Genomic DNA, 14,481 nt, shown 5'->3' on the forward strand with positions numbered 1-14,481 from the left:
CACGTGCAAGGCCCGTGAAGTTCTCTCATCTTCAGAAAACCCCTCCCTCAGAATGAGGACGGAGCCCTCCTGCTCCCTGCATGTTGCCATCATCTGTCTCCCCAGTCCTGATCTCCAGGATGACTGCCCAAGAGGATTCCAAATACTGCAAAAGAAGCTACTGGAAGCTCAGCTTACAGACCAAAGGCCACCAAGGGCTGTCTCCAGCCAGGGGAAGCAGTGAGAACACACTGGGCATCCTGGAAGATGGCAGAAGAGCTGCAAGAGGGAAAGTGTAGCGGGAGCCTGCAGGACTAACGCCGGACCAGGGATAGCCCAGGACACATGGTCAGAAGTGGGATGGCCAGCCTTCACTCTCCCAGGAAGCAAGGCCTCTAGCAGGCTGGTTGGCTGGATCCAGAGACCAGCAACAGCCTGGCCACACAGCCTGGCTCGTTGCTCTCAGGTGGCTCTGCAAGGTGTACAAGATGCTGCCCAGCCCTCAGACCGTGGTTCCCAGAAAGGAGAGGGAGGCCTGGCCTGGGGGCCACAGCCCAACGCCGCGGACGGGGAAGCAGCACTCACTCAACCTCGCTGCTCCAATCACAGGACTGCTGGGCCGAAGGTAAGCGCCCAGCCACTCAGTGCCTGAATCAGGGTGAGAATTTACCAGTACCAGGGCTCAGAACATTCCATGCCTGCCACACACTCGCTCAAGAAGCCCAGATGTGAGGGCAAGCCCTCCCACCCTACACCCACAGACAACCCCGATCCACTCAGAAGTAACCCTCAACAGCATAAAGGGTGAAGAGGAGAGCAGAGAACAGCTGAGGCGCTAGACGATTCCGCCCCTTTACTTCGCCTTTTAGACATGACTCCTGCGCAGGCCGCGCTCCTCAGGGCCACAGCTGCCTAGGAGAGAAGCTTCTGCAATGTGACAGTTTTTAGACGTGTGGCCCGACCGTCTGCCATTTGAGGATTACCACAAATGATTCTATTTGTAATTTCTAACCCTCTCACTGCCTCCCCCCCAAAAAAAACTGTACATGAGTTTACAAACATATTAACATATAAATAATGAGAAGCATCCTGGCGGGAGCCTCCCCAGCTGTCTCTGCTTGAGATTAACACTTTGAGGAGAGCGCAACACCCACACGAAGACCCATGACCACGGGGCCTCCATGCGGCTATCCTGGGTGCTCAGCACTGGCTTCTTCAGCACCTCCAGGTTCAACCACCAGTCTGTGTTCTGTGTCCGCTGTGCCCAAGGAAGGTCCAAAAGCCACACACATGGGGCCTGCACTGCTGCCCCGCTGCCCGGTCATCGCTCTGGCTCGAGCTCATGCTGGAAGGGACGCTTCTTCTCCCGACAGTGCTTCTTATGGGCAGGCCAGTCCTTCTGCTGGCACTGGGAGCCACAGTACCGGGCCACCTGGCAGCGCCCACAGATGTTGAACTCCCGGAGCTGAAAGAACACACAGAACAACCACCGGGTCAGGTCACACCAGGACATCTCAGAACTGGGAAGGATCCAGCAACCCCACGCACAGAGGCTGGAGGGTCTGAGCCCTGGTCAGGCGACAACAAAGGAAGAGCCACCACAATGGAGAAGCTGCGAGAGAGGGAGCTCTCAGAGAGGGGTCTGCAGGGACGAGACCCCCGACCAGGGCTGGGAGGGCAGGGTGCGGAGCGGCCCGGCGCCGGCGCTCGCCACAGGGCGTGTACCTGCTTCTCCATCATCGTGCAGGGAGGGTAATGGCACTCGTAGTAGGTGCAGGAGTTCTCCTCCTCCTCCACCACGTCCCCATTGGCGTTATAGTACCGGGTCACGTTCAGGACGGGGAACTGCTCCTCTATGGGGTCCGTGGGAAGCTGCTGAATCGCGAGCCAATATAAGCTCTGCTCCCTTAGAGAGAGAAGAGGACACTCAGTACCCTCCAGCCAGACAGGGTCATGGCACAAGGTGACAATGGCAGGACTCCAGGACAGGCAGGCTGTTTCTTCTTCCTCAGGATACTCTCGCCCCAATGTTTGTTACAGCAACTTGACTTTTCTTTGGCCCGCCCCCACTGCATGGGCTCATCTCCATGTGACCTCAAGTATTTAGCATGTTCTGTCTTCCCACTAAGATACAGGGCAGTGCTGTGTCTCCCCAACACCTGGGACTGACAGGCACACAGAGGCACAGAGAGTGTGCGGTCTCAGTCCCCAGACATGATGGAACCAGGCAGTCCTTCTCCCTGCTCGTGGCCCCAGAGGCACCTCTTCTGCCCCAACTGGTCACCTCCCCATCGATGCTGTGAGCTCCTCTACATCCTTCTAAACACTTATCTTGCTTGAGTGGACCAAGCACTTGCAACTGAAGAATCCAATCCAATGCTAGAACTGAGGTGCCCGTGACAGGGCCCACAACGGGCACAGGCCAGGTGCGGTGAGCACAGGGCAGCGAGCAGCCACCTTTGCAGCTGGGATTCAAAGGAGACACCACCTGCACTGCGAGAGCAAAGGGGCAGGTGAACCATCCCCTTCAACCCACGTACCCTCTACGGGGGCCAAGCCTGGAGGAACTTGGTTAAAAAAGAAAAGGGTCAAGGTCAGCGTGGTGGTGTAGTGGTTATGTGTGCGTGCTCCACTGCAGCGGCCAGGAGTTCGCCGGTTCGCATCCGGGTGCACACTGACGCACTGCTTGTCAAGCCATGCTGTGGCGGCGTCCCATATAAAGTAGAGGAAGATGGGCATGGATGTTAGCCCAGGGGCAGTCTTCCTCAGCAAAAACAGAAGGATTGACATCGGATGTTAGCTCAGGCCTGATCTTCCTCACAAAAAAAAAAAAAAAAAAGAAAGAAAAGAAAAGGGTCACCCTCCTCTAGCACCATACACAAAAATTAACTCAAAATGGTCAAAGACCTAAACGTAAGACCTTAAACAATAAAACTCTTAGAAGAAAACAAAGGGCATAAGCTTTAGAACAATGGATTTGGCAATGACTTCTTGGATATACGCCAGAGGCAGAGGCAACAAAAGCAAAAATAGACAAATTGGGTTTCATGAAAATTTAAAATTTTTGTCCATCAAAAGACACTATCCAGGGCCAGCCCCGTGACGCAGCGGTTAAGTTCACACCTTCCGCTTCGGCGGCCCAGGGTTTGCCAGTTCCAGTCCTGGGCTTGGACCTACTCACCACTCATCAAGCCATGCTGAGGCAGCATCCCACATAGAGCAACTAGAAGGACCTACAACTAGGATATACAACTATGTACTGGGGGCTTTGGGGAGAAAAAAGAAAAAAAAGAGGAAGATTGGCAACAGATGTTAGCTCAGGGCCAATCTCCCTCAAAACAAAACAAAAGACACTATCCAGAGTAAAAAGGCAACCCAAAGAATGGGAGAAAATATTTGCAAATCATGTATCTGATAAGAGATATGCAGAACATACAGAGATCTTCTACAACTCAGCAACAAAACAAGAAACCCAATTACAAAACTGGCAAAGGACCTGAATAGACATTTCTCCAAAGAAATACACAAATGGCCAACAAGCACATGAAAAGATGCTCAACATCACTAATCATCAGAGAAATGCAAATCAAAACCACAATGAGATATCATTTTACACCCACTGGGATGGCTGCTGTCAAAAAACCAGAAAACAACAAGCACTGGTGAGGACGTGAGAAACTAGAACCCTGTGTACCGTTGGTTGGAATGTAAAACGGTACAGCTGCTGTGGAAAACAGGACAACAGTTCCTCAAAAAATTAAAAAAAGAATTTAGTGGGGCTGGCCCCGTGTGGCGTAGCGGTTAAGTGCACGCACTCCGCTGCTGGCAGCCCGGGTTCAGATCCCAGGCGCGCACCAATGCACTGCTTGTTAGGCCATGCTGTGGCGGCATCCCACATAAAGTGGAGGAAAATGGGCATGGATGTTAGCTCAGGGCCAGTCTTCCTCAGCAAAAAGAGGAGGATTGGCACGAATGTTAGCTCAGGGCCGATCTTCCTCACAAAAAAAAAAAAGAAGAAGAAGAAGAAGAATTTATATATGATCCAGCAATCCCACTCCTGGGTATTTATCCAAAGAATTGAAAGCAGGGTGTTGAAGACCCTGTTCATAGGACGCCCACATTCACAGCAGCACTATTCACAACAGCCAAAACGTGGAAACGACCCAAGTGTCCACTGATGGATGAATGGATAAACAAAACATGGTCTATCCATACACTGGAATATTATGCAGCCTTAGAAATGAAGGAAATCCTGACACATCCTGCAACATGGACAGACCTTGAGGACATCGTCCTAAGTGAAATAAGCCAGACACCAAAGGACAAACCCTGTAGGACTCCACTTACATGAGATCCTTAGAGGAATCAAACCTTGAGAGACAGGAAGTGGGATGGTGGTGTCGGGCTGGGGGAGGGGGTGGGGGTGAGTGTTTAATGGGGACAGAGCTTCAGTTTGGGAAGATGAGAGAGTCCTGGAGACGGATGGTGGTGACAGCTGCACAACAATGTGAATATGCTGAATGCCACTGAGCTGTGCACTTAAAAACAGTTAAGAATGTAAATGTTATGTGTATTTTACCACAATAAAAAATTTTTTAAGGAGAAAAACAGGGAGAAGAGTCAGGATGTAGGAGGATCTGCCCACTTTCTGAGCCCTTCAATGAAGTCCTACAAGACAGAGGCAAGTTCCAGCCCCAGCCGACTTTCCAAGGCAGAAAGGTAGGAAAAGGTACCTTTGCAAAGAGGCCCTTCCACCTGTGACTGAGCTGCCCTCGTGGCCCCACACCGAAGCGATGCCAGGAAAACAGGGTGGAAGGTGCAGGCCTGGAAGAAGCCGTGTGCTGTATCCCCTGCCTCACAGACAGGGGGATCCCCACCATAAGAACCAGCTGTGTGGGGGCCACTAGCTGAAAAATGGAAGCACACGTAATGCCCAGGCCAGCCGGGGGTTCACACCACACTCAGGCTGGCTCTGACCCATGACAAGTGGAGTGAACACTGCTGAGGGTCTACCCCCAGCTGGGAAACCAAGGACGGCCCCAGCTGATGGGCTCCTCAGATAACCCACAGGAGGGAGCTTCATGAGTACAGCCTCAGGATGGGCTGGTCCCAGGCCTCCCGGGAGTGGCCTGGAGGAGAATGGGCAGCCAGGCCACAGCCCACCAGAGACCACCAGACGGAGCAGACCCAGAGTGTAACACCCTCTTCTACACAGGTACTTTTTTTTTCACCTTTTTCCATTTTTTAATTAATCAAATGATACAAAACAACTATCATTCTGTAAAGGCCCAAGCCCCCAGCTGGTCCCAAAGTCATTCCCAAAGTCTCACCCTCCTCAGCCTCTCCCCCACCCTGCTCTCTCTTCCCCTGCCCTAGCCCAGGGATACATTCCTGGCAGGAGGCTGGGCCAGAGCTGGGGGCAGGAAGGGACAGCACTGGACAGACAGCTACAGTTTGGGTTTAGGAAGAGATTAGGAGGGATGGGTTCTTAGAGACCCTTTAGTACCAAATATCCAGCCCTAGTCCCTCCAAACAGGTGTTCTTAATAAGGTTCTCTTATCTCACGACCGCAAAGGGTGTCAGATGAGGAGAGATGACAGTCAACCCCATGCGTCACATGGAGACCTGCCTGAAATGACAGATTTCATAGCCCAGAGATCCTGAAAGGAGCGGATCCATCACTGGGTGAAGGAGTGGGCAGTAGGAGACCCACATGGAGTCAGGGAGGGCAGGTCCCGGCCTCTACACTGAAGGACCCTGTGTGGAGTCAAGGATGGCAGGTCCCGGCGTCTACACTGAAGGACCCTGCGTGGAGTCAGGGAGGGCAGGTCCTGGCATCTACACTGAAGGACCCTGTGTGGAGTCAGGGAGGGCAGGTCCCAGTGTCTACATGTTGGACCACCCAGGGGGAGTGTATGGACACTGGTTTGCCTGCTCAGCTGTCCTTACCCTTCCGTTGATAACACAACCTTTGTTTCGTTTGATGACAGAGCCCTCCCATCCCCAACTTCGGGGTAGAAAAGTGATTCAAAGCAAGCTACCTAGAGTTGATCCTAGACCTTCCTCGATGCCACCAGAACACTCCACCATGGAAAGCGAGTCTGCAGCTCTGGTGGCTGCTCCAGAGGAAAGAACTGGTGGCACGGCCTTTCTGGCTTTCATCTCAGGTTGGGGAATCCATAAGGGCCCTAGTTTTGCTTTAGCCAAATTGGGGACAGTTTCTGTCACTTGCAACCAAAAGTCCAGACTAACATAATCCCTTGGAGGATAAGAATCCTACCCAACTATCATAAAAGGGTCAGCTTCCCTCAAGAGCAGCATGAGGGAATTGTAGGGTCAAACTCTAACATCAAAGCAGAGAACCCAGAGAGGTGGAGACCCCAACCCCTGCTCCTCTCGCCCTGCCAAAGCCAGGCAGGAAGCGATGGGTGTGCGGAGCGCAGGATCTCTCTCCAGAGCTGCAGCAGCATCCGTTGGTCTGGGTATGGCTTCTTATAGCCCGGGGACTGTCCCCTCACCACCTAGCACGGTTGGCCGAGGAATCCCACTGTTACCACCTGCACCGCATGGGTCCCCTGACCCTCTCCAAGGGCTCCATGAAACTCACAGCTGGGCTGTTCCCGGGGCCACAGGAACTGCCCTCAAGCACCATATCTGCCCACGGGGGATGCCTGTGCCATCCTGAGCAGAAGCACTGTCTCTAGGACTGTGGAGAGGAGGAGGCCAACCCCCGAGCCACACTGTCATGCTTCCTTTAAACCACTGCTTAGGCAAATGGTTCAGCAAAAAAACAAAAAGACCCATCTGAGTGCACAAGGGGCACCCCTAAGATAGAGGCCTGATGCTTCCCAGGGCGTGGAGCAGAAGTCCTGCCCACACAGCCATTCTCCTTGTTACAGCCAGCCATCAGAAAACCAACCCCCAGGAGTCGGCCCCGTGGCGTAGCAGTTAAGTGCGTGCACTCCGCTGCTGGCGGCCCAGGTTCAGATCCTGGGCACGCACCAACGCACCACTTGTCAGGCCGTGCTATGGCAGCATCCCATATAAAGTAGAGGAAGATGGGCACGGGTGTTAGCTCAGGGCCAGTCTTCCTCAGCAAAGAGAGGAGGATTGGCATGGATGTTAACTCAGGGCTGATCTTTCCCACAAAAAAAAAAAGAAAGAAAGAAAGAAAGAAAACCAACTCCCAAAGATAATTGTCAAAGTCTTATCCCACCCCCAAGAAGAACAGGAGGACCCCACACTTTCAGGGAAAATAACCAAGGTCCCCAACCCACAGAAGCATTAGAGCACAGAGACATGGCTCCTCTGGGCAATGAGAGCTGCTGGCAGCACCAGCCCGAGAAGACCCACCTTTGTTTGCTGGAGGTCTCCTCGGCTTTGGGCCGCCAGCCCCACGGCACCAGCTGCAGGTTGTCCAGGCGGTTGTCCACGGTCACAGCGTTGAGATGTACCACCTGGAACCCAGGGGCGATGCCCCCCCTGTGCCGCTCCCTAGGAAACAGACAGCTCTCTAGATCGGCCTCCTCCGACCTTCCCAGACATTTCCGCCACACGATCTGAACCAGCCCCTAGTCACACTGACCAGGATACATCAGGAGCAAGGCTGCCGACAGGAATCCAAGTACGTCAGTCTGTACCCTGAACAGAACAGACCACGCTGACTGCTCAGCCCTGGATTTAAGAGCTAGGCTGCAGGGAGCCAAGGACGCAACCTCACAGCTTCAAACACACAGCGTGGAGATCATCCGTGTGAGTGGCCCCAAGCATTTCTGAACTCCACTGTGCACCCTGAGGACAAGCAGCCCCTTCCCCACATCCTACCGACAGGCTCAGCAAAAGCCCGGTGAAGGAACCAGACCCTGCTCTCCCCTGGAGGAGGCTGTGTCCAGAGTGAGCACCAGAGCAGAAAGCCCACTGGTGTCTGAAGACTTAGTGCCATGATATATGAATCAGTCATTCCTCTGCGTTAGTGGCAACGACGCAAAACTAACTGGGAGTCTTGGGGAGGGCACCACCTGTCCAGGGCAGGTGGCTCCACTGCCTCCACACACCCTGGGGGCACCAGGGCTTACGCAGGACCCGAGGTGGGAAACAAACAGCTCGAAAATACCCACCACAGCAGCTCATGAAGGAGCCTTCCAGACCCTCTTCCTCGGTTTTTGTCAAAGGCATATGCAAATATCTTAGCACCATTTCCATCTGCGTCTACTTCCATCCGGGCCTGAGAAGAAACAAGGAAAAGTTCTATTAAAGAATCTCTGATTCTCGGAAACATTTCAAATTCGTCTTAGAAAAATCAAGTGAAACAAACAAGCCAGAAGAATAAATGCCAGTCTGGTTCCTGGGAAGTTAGGGGTCTGAGGAGGCTCCCACAGACACATGGCACTGAGAAGCCACTGCATCCCAACAAGCACCCGCCTGCATTCAAGTAAGACACGCGCACGAACCACTCTGCAAACTGCTGTGGACAGAGAAATAAACTTTCGTCCCCTGAAGAAAAGCCCACAATCCACTGAGAGAGAAACCCCTGAGCAAATAACTACCATGAGGGGGGCTGAGGTAAGAAAGTGGTGGCCCCAGACTCCTGGAGGCTGGAAGGGGAGGAGCGGGTGGTCGTCAGCAGACAAGAGTGGAAGGCAGGGAGGCTCAGGAAGACAGAGGGTGGCGAGCATGTGAGGCCAAGGCCAGAGGAGACGTGGGGTGGCACTGGACAGGTTCCAGGGAACTGGGCTTGTCCTACTGAACAATCAGCCACAAACATGACACAATGTGGTCTGTTTTCTAGGAGAAGCCAGCACCTAGGTGGAGGTAGGGGAGGGCCAGTGTTGCACAGGCTTCACGGGCCAGCTCACATGCACAGTCTTGCCCTCACATTACAGGGAAGAAAACCCATCATCCCTTGTTACCCTCCCCAGACACGGGCTGGAAGCAGGCCAGCAAAGGGACAGCCATCCTTACCTCAAAGGAGTAGCCCTCCACCAGCGGGATGTCTTGCTCATCAATCAGGGTGTACTTGGTCTGGAAATTAACGTTTCAAAACGTTACGATTGGAGTCAGTGTAAGGTACTAATAACAGGCAGGAATAGCCCCTTCAGACTGAGAGGGGTCAGCAGGCAAGGGGCATGGGGCAGTCTACCCCAAAGAGCAGGTCAGCGTGCCAAAGGCTGGTCAGTCCCCACTCAAGAGCATACCAGAGGAGACGGTACCAGGCTTCACTTCCCATCTGCACAAGACTAACCACAAAAAATGGACCTGAACTGGGCAACCTCTAAGCCGTACATGTTAATGCGCCCATGAACCCCGTCCACCACCGGGGCTTCGCTGCTGTAGAGGGAGGGGCCAGGACAGAGGCAGGACATCCAGAGGATTTCAATTAGTGTTTATTTAGTAACCTAGGTGGTTGGCACGCAGGTGCACACTACATTGTCCTTTTTTGCTTTTTGTCTGTCTGAAACATTTCAAACAAAAGTTTTAAGGGATGACATTAATGCAGCCAGTCACTGACTTAAAAGGGGTCTCAGGGCTGAGAGAAGCCCACCCCGCCTAGTTAGAAAGCAACATCCCGGGCCAGCCTGGTGGTGCAGCAGTTAAGTGAGCGCACTCCGCTTCCGTGGCCTGGGGTGCACAGGTTCGGATGCCGGGCGCACACAGACGCACCACTTGTCAGGCCATGCTGTGGCAGGCGTCCCACATAAAGTAGAGGAAGATGGGCACGGATGTTAGCTCACAGCCAGTCTTCCTCAGCAAAAAAAAAAAAAAAAAAAGCATTGGCACGGATGTTAGCTCAGGGCTGATCTTCCTCACAAAAAAAAGAAAGCAACATCCCTCTGCAGGAAGGGCAGGAAACGTCCCCAAACCGACCAGTCTCACTCTTGCTGGGAAAGCTTTTTTCTAGGATCTGAATCGGTTTTACCTTCATCTGACTGCCTCTGCTCCTCTCTCCCACCAGAAGCTTCCGCCGCTGGTGATGGGAACAGGGTTCCCATCCAGGGTGAAGTCTGTGGCTGGTGCAGCTGCACGACCGGCCGGCTCCTGGAAACAGCCAAGCCTGGATGCCCACAGGTGCCAGGAAGCCCCAGCCTCGAACACACGGAGGGCGGGGCCAGGTAAGGGAGAGAAGCAGAGGGAGACCCTGCTCTGGCAAGGCCCACTGAGGCTCAGCCAGACGCGGCCACCGCTGGCAGCGTGAGACCTGCGCGAAGCTCCACTACTGACCGACAGGCACGGAGCGGCGCGCACACACCCGTCTTGGCAAGCAGCGAGCGCGCCGCTTCGGAAGGGCGCAGCGCTGCCCGCGGCCGCAGGTGCAGCCCGACAGCTCTCTCCTCCCCCGGCCACAGTGCACGGTCTGAGCCCCAGCCCGCGGCCCGAGGAGAGCTGCCCCGCAGGGACACGCCGCCGGCCCGCCGTCCGTACAACCGCCCGGCCCCACGCTCCCGGCTCCCGGCCAGAGCCCCGCGCCCCCGGCCCCCGGCCCCACGCTCCCGGCTCCCGGCCAGAGCCACGCGCCCCAGGCCCCCGGCCAGAGCCCCGCGCCTCAGCCCCCGGCCCCGCGCCGCTCACCTTCCCGGCCACCCGGCCGAGCCGCACGATGCCCAATTTGAAGTCGGTCATGGCCGGGCCTGCGCTCGGCCGGCGGCGCCGCTCCCTCGGGAGGCGCCGGGTCGGGCCGGGGCGGGGCCGCGGCGCGCCAGGCGGGCGGGCCGGGGCCGCGGTCGGGGCCGGGCGGGCGGGCGGGCGGGACGAGGCTGGGCCGGACTCGGGCCGCCACCGCCTCGCGCCCGCCGGACCTGCCACGCGCCGCCGCCGCCACCGCGCGCACCACCGCGAGCGGGGCTGAAGGCGGGGCGGGGCGCGGACACACCCCCGCCCGCCGCCTCCTGGCCAATCGCGGGGCGCGCACTGCTCCGGCCGCCGCGCGCCGCCGCACCGCGGCCAATGGGCGGAGGGCGAGTGCGCCTGCGCGCTGAGGAGCAGGGCGAGCGCGGGGGAGGGGCGCGGCCGGGGGCGGCGCCTGCGCGGCCGTCCCGCGCGACGTCAGGTTCGCGGGAAGCTTTGTGCGGCGGCGCTCCGGCCTCGGGGTCCCCGCCCCCGGCCTCACACCCCGCGACCCCCGCCCTGCTTGGAGGGCGGCCCGGCTCGCGCCCCGGCGCACTCCGCAGGGGCCCTGCACGTGGCGTCTGTGCGGGATCCGCTGCGGCTCCCCGCCTCCGGTCCCTGTGCTCAGGGCCGCGGGCAGGAGGCGCGGGGCGGGGACGGACCCAGAGCCACGGGCCGCTGCGGAGCAGGGGCCGGGGCAGGGCCTGCGGGACGCAGAAGACGGCCCGAGCCCCGCCAGGAGCGCCCTCCTTCCTCCCCGGCCGCCGGCCGCGTCCTCACCACGGGGGCCGGGGCTCCTCCACCCAGCCCATCCTCGGGCTGCACTCACCTTCCCGGGGCCTCAAGCTCCGTAACTGAGCTGGGGCGATGCGCCAGGGTTCTGAATGCTCCAGGTCCTTCCTGAACAGGACCTCCAGGGCCTGACGGCCATGGGGGGCCTTCTGCCCACCACCCGTGTCTCCTGGCTACCACTCCAGCTGGGCTTCCACCCGCAGAACCTACTGAGACTACTCGACAGCAGTGCACAAGGCAAATTAAAAACTCCTGCTTGTATTCCAGCGAGTGAGGCAGAAGAGGCCCACAGTGAGGGAGTTATATGCCATACTAGAAACCGATAAAGGCTATGGCAGAAACAAGTAGATTGGCATTAGGGGGTTGGAGTCCTGGTGAAGGTGGTGGGCAAAGTAGGCCTCATGGACAAAGGTGGCCATTGTGACCAGACCTAAGTGAAGGAGAGCAAGAGGGGACAAGGTCAGAAAGGTGGTAAGGGGGGGTCACATAGGCTCTGTGAGGACGTTGACTTTATGCTTAGAAAGAAGGGAGGCTGTTGGAGGAGCTGAACAGGGAAGCAGCCTCTCAATGACTCACGCTGGCTGATGGGGACAACTGTTTACACCGGGAAAAAGTGGAAGCAGGAATGCTGTTAGGGAAATGAATGCAAGGGCTCAACCAAGAAACGATAGTGTTTGGGCACATATGCTGGCGGTGTTCTGTAGCAGTCAGGGTAGCCCTGGTTATGCTACAGTAACAAACAACCCCAAATTCTCAGTAGCTTAGCAAAATAAAAATGTATTTCTTTGTTTTTTTTGTGAGGAAGATCAGCCCTGAGCTAACATCCATGCTAATCCTCCTCTTTTTGCTGAGGAAGATTGACCCTGGGCTAACATCCATGCCAATCCTCCTCTTTATGCTGAGGAAGATTGGTCCTGGGCTAAACATCCGTGCCCATCTTCCTCCTCTTTATGTGGGAGGCTGCCACAGCGTGGCCTGACAAGCGGAGCCTCAGTGCGCACTGGGGATCTGAACCCGGGCCACCAGCAGTGGAGCGTGCGCACTTAACCGCTACACCATGGGTCCGGCCCCTAAAGGTGTATTTCTTACTCATGCTACATGTTAAGGTTACAAGGCAGTTCAATATATGAATATACAGTTGAGGGGAGATGTCCAGCCTGGGGGTATAAATTTGGCATTCATTAGCATATTTGTTATATTTAAAGCCATACAACTGGATGAGATCACCGTGGGAGAAAATGCAGATAGAGAAAAAGAGAGGTCAAAGACTGAACCCTGACACTCCCATGTTAAGGGGGAAGAGAGGCTAGAAAGAGGAGGAGTCAGTAAAGAGAAAGAAGATGTTAAGTAGGAGGAAAACCAGGAGACGGCAGTGGCCTGGAAGCCCAGTGGAGACAGCGCCTGTGGTACAGGGAGGGATCAGCGATGTCAAACGCTGCTGACAGGTCCTGTAAGATGAGGATTGGGAGTTATTCAATAGATTGAGCAACACAGCATGAGGGCACTGGTTACCTTGACAAGCACAGATTTGGTGGTGTGGTGGGGGAATGAGTCCATAAATGGTTAAGAGGGAGTGGAAGGAGACAACTGGAGACCATGAGACAGACAACTCCCCTGAGGCGTTTTTTGCTAAAAACAGGAGTCAGGGTGCTAGAGGGAGTGAGGGAGGTAGTGGCCAGAGATGTGTGGATTTGAGATTGTGAGAGGGCTGCAGTTGTTGGTGACTACCATAGGTTTCAGTTACCTACCAATGTGTAACAAACCACCGCAAACTTAACGGCTTGAAATAACATTGATTTATAATTTCTCGCAATTCTAATTGACTGGGGATCTTCGGTTGCACATGGTGTCAGCTGGGAATTTGAGTGGGACACCTCATTTCTCCTCCGTGTAACCTCTCTCTGTGTGATGTCTCATTATCCAGGGTTTCCCCACATGGCCAGGCAGGATAGCTAGACTTCCTTACAGTGTGGAGGCTGTGCTGTGTGTGACAAGTGCCACTGGGCAAACATTTATTGGGTTTCTGCTTGAATCATGCTTGCTAGTATCTCACTGGCCAAAGCAAGTTATGTGAGCAAGCCCAAAATCAGCGTAGGAGGGCTGTGCACAAAAGCATGGGTTCACTGGGGGGCTTAGGAAGTGTGGTTCAGTGGAGGGCTACCAGTGGAACAGCCTGCCCCAGTCCGCCCTCTGGCCTCTAATGATCCATGCTCCTCCCACATGAAGATTGCACTCAGCACCTCCTAAGACCCTCAGTATCACCATCTCATCAAGGTGTTAGGCTTAGAGTCCAGTATCTTGTGATATGCAACAGGGCCAGATGTGGATGAGAACACCTCAGGTGTGACCCCTTTTGCTCCAGAGGCATGTTATTACCCCTCCCATACCCAACATTCTACGGTGGAGCACAAGATAACTGAATAGACACCGCATTCAAAAAGGAGGAGTGTACCCCACAGTCACTGGTCCATAACAATTTGGAAATTCAGCCAGACGTCCATCGCAGCGTTCTTTGATCAGGGCCTGTCTGTTCCCCGTGTGGTGTGGTTCCCTGACCTCCTGTCTGGGCAGTGCTTGGCTTCTCCCTCTGGACTCTTGGCCTTGCACTCTCGGTCATCCTCCCTTTCCATAGGAAATGGCCCAGGTTTGCAGCTGAGTAGCTTCCTCAGCTTCTTGCCTGTAGAAAGTTGGGGGCCCAGAGGCCTCTTTTATTTCAAACTCTGTCCATTTTAGTTCAAGCATATACAACCCTTAAAAAAATTTGTGGATTTTCTATGTATCAAATTAAAACTCACTTCATTAGACAAAAGCTACAGCACAAATGTCTTTGAGAAGGCTCCTTTCTACTGTGGGCTACAAGTCAGGCACTGTGGGACAATGACCTCAAAATTCTTAGAAGCCCTTTTGTATGGCTGACAGGGTCTATGAGGACCCACCCACCCAGAAATCTTTCAGAGGTCTTAACAAGGGATCATACAACCACACCCTTGAATTTATTTTGACCCCGAGGCCATGTTTTGTTGGCAGGACCCCGGAATTGATCTTCACCACGACACCGTCGCTCACCTTGAGAACCTCTTGCTGCCTGGAAAGGCTGGGAATGAGAAA

At 55.1% G+C, this 14,481-nt stretch overlaps 1 protein-coding gene across 1 annotated transcript; it reads right to left on the bottom strand.

Annotated features, from left to right (window-relative positions):
• Positions 1-810: 810 nt before the first annotated feature.
• ZMYND19 (zinc finger MYND-type containing 19) lies at positions 811-10,720 on the bottom strand. The gene is made up of 6 exons (XM_058524638.1): positions 10,546-10,720; positions 8,941-9,000; positions 8,097-8,203; positions 7,333-7,473; positions 1,705-1,885; positions 811-1,444 (listed from the first exon to the last, which is right to left on the bottom strand). Exons 1-6 carry the CDS (start codon positions 10,594-10,596, stop codon positions 1,301-1,303), a joined length of 684 nt encoding a protein of 227 aa, XP_058380621.1. The 5' UTR covers positions 10,597-10,720; the 3' UTR covers positions 811-1,300.
• Between the last annotated feature and the right edge of the window lie 3,761 nt (positions 10,721-14,481).

This window comes from Diceros bicornis, chromosome 28 (assembly GCF_020826845.1).
Source record: "Diceros bicornis minor isolate mBicDic1 chromosome 28, mDicBic1.mat.cur, whole genome shotgun sequence".
Lineage (NCBI taxonomy): Eukaryota > Metazoa > Chordata > Mammalia > Perissodactyla > Rhinocerotidae > Diceros > Diceros bicornis.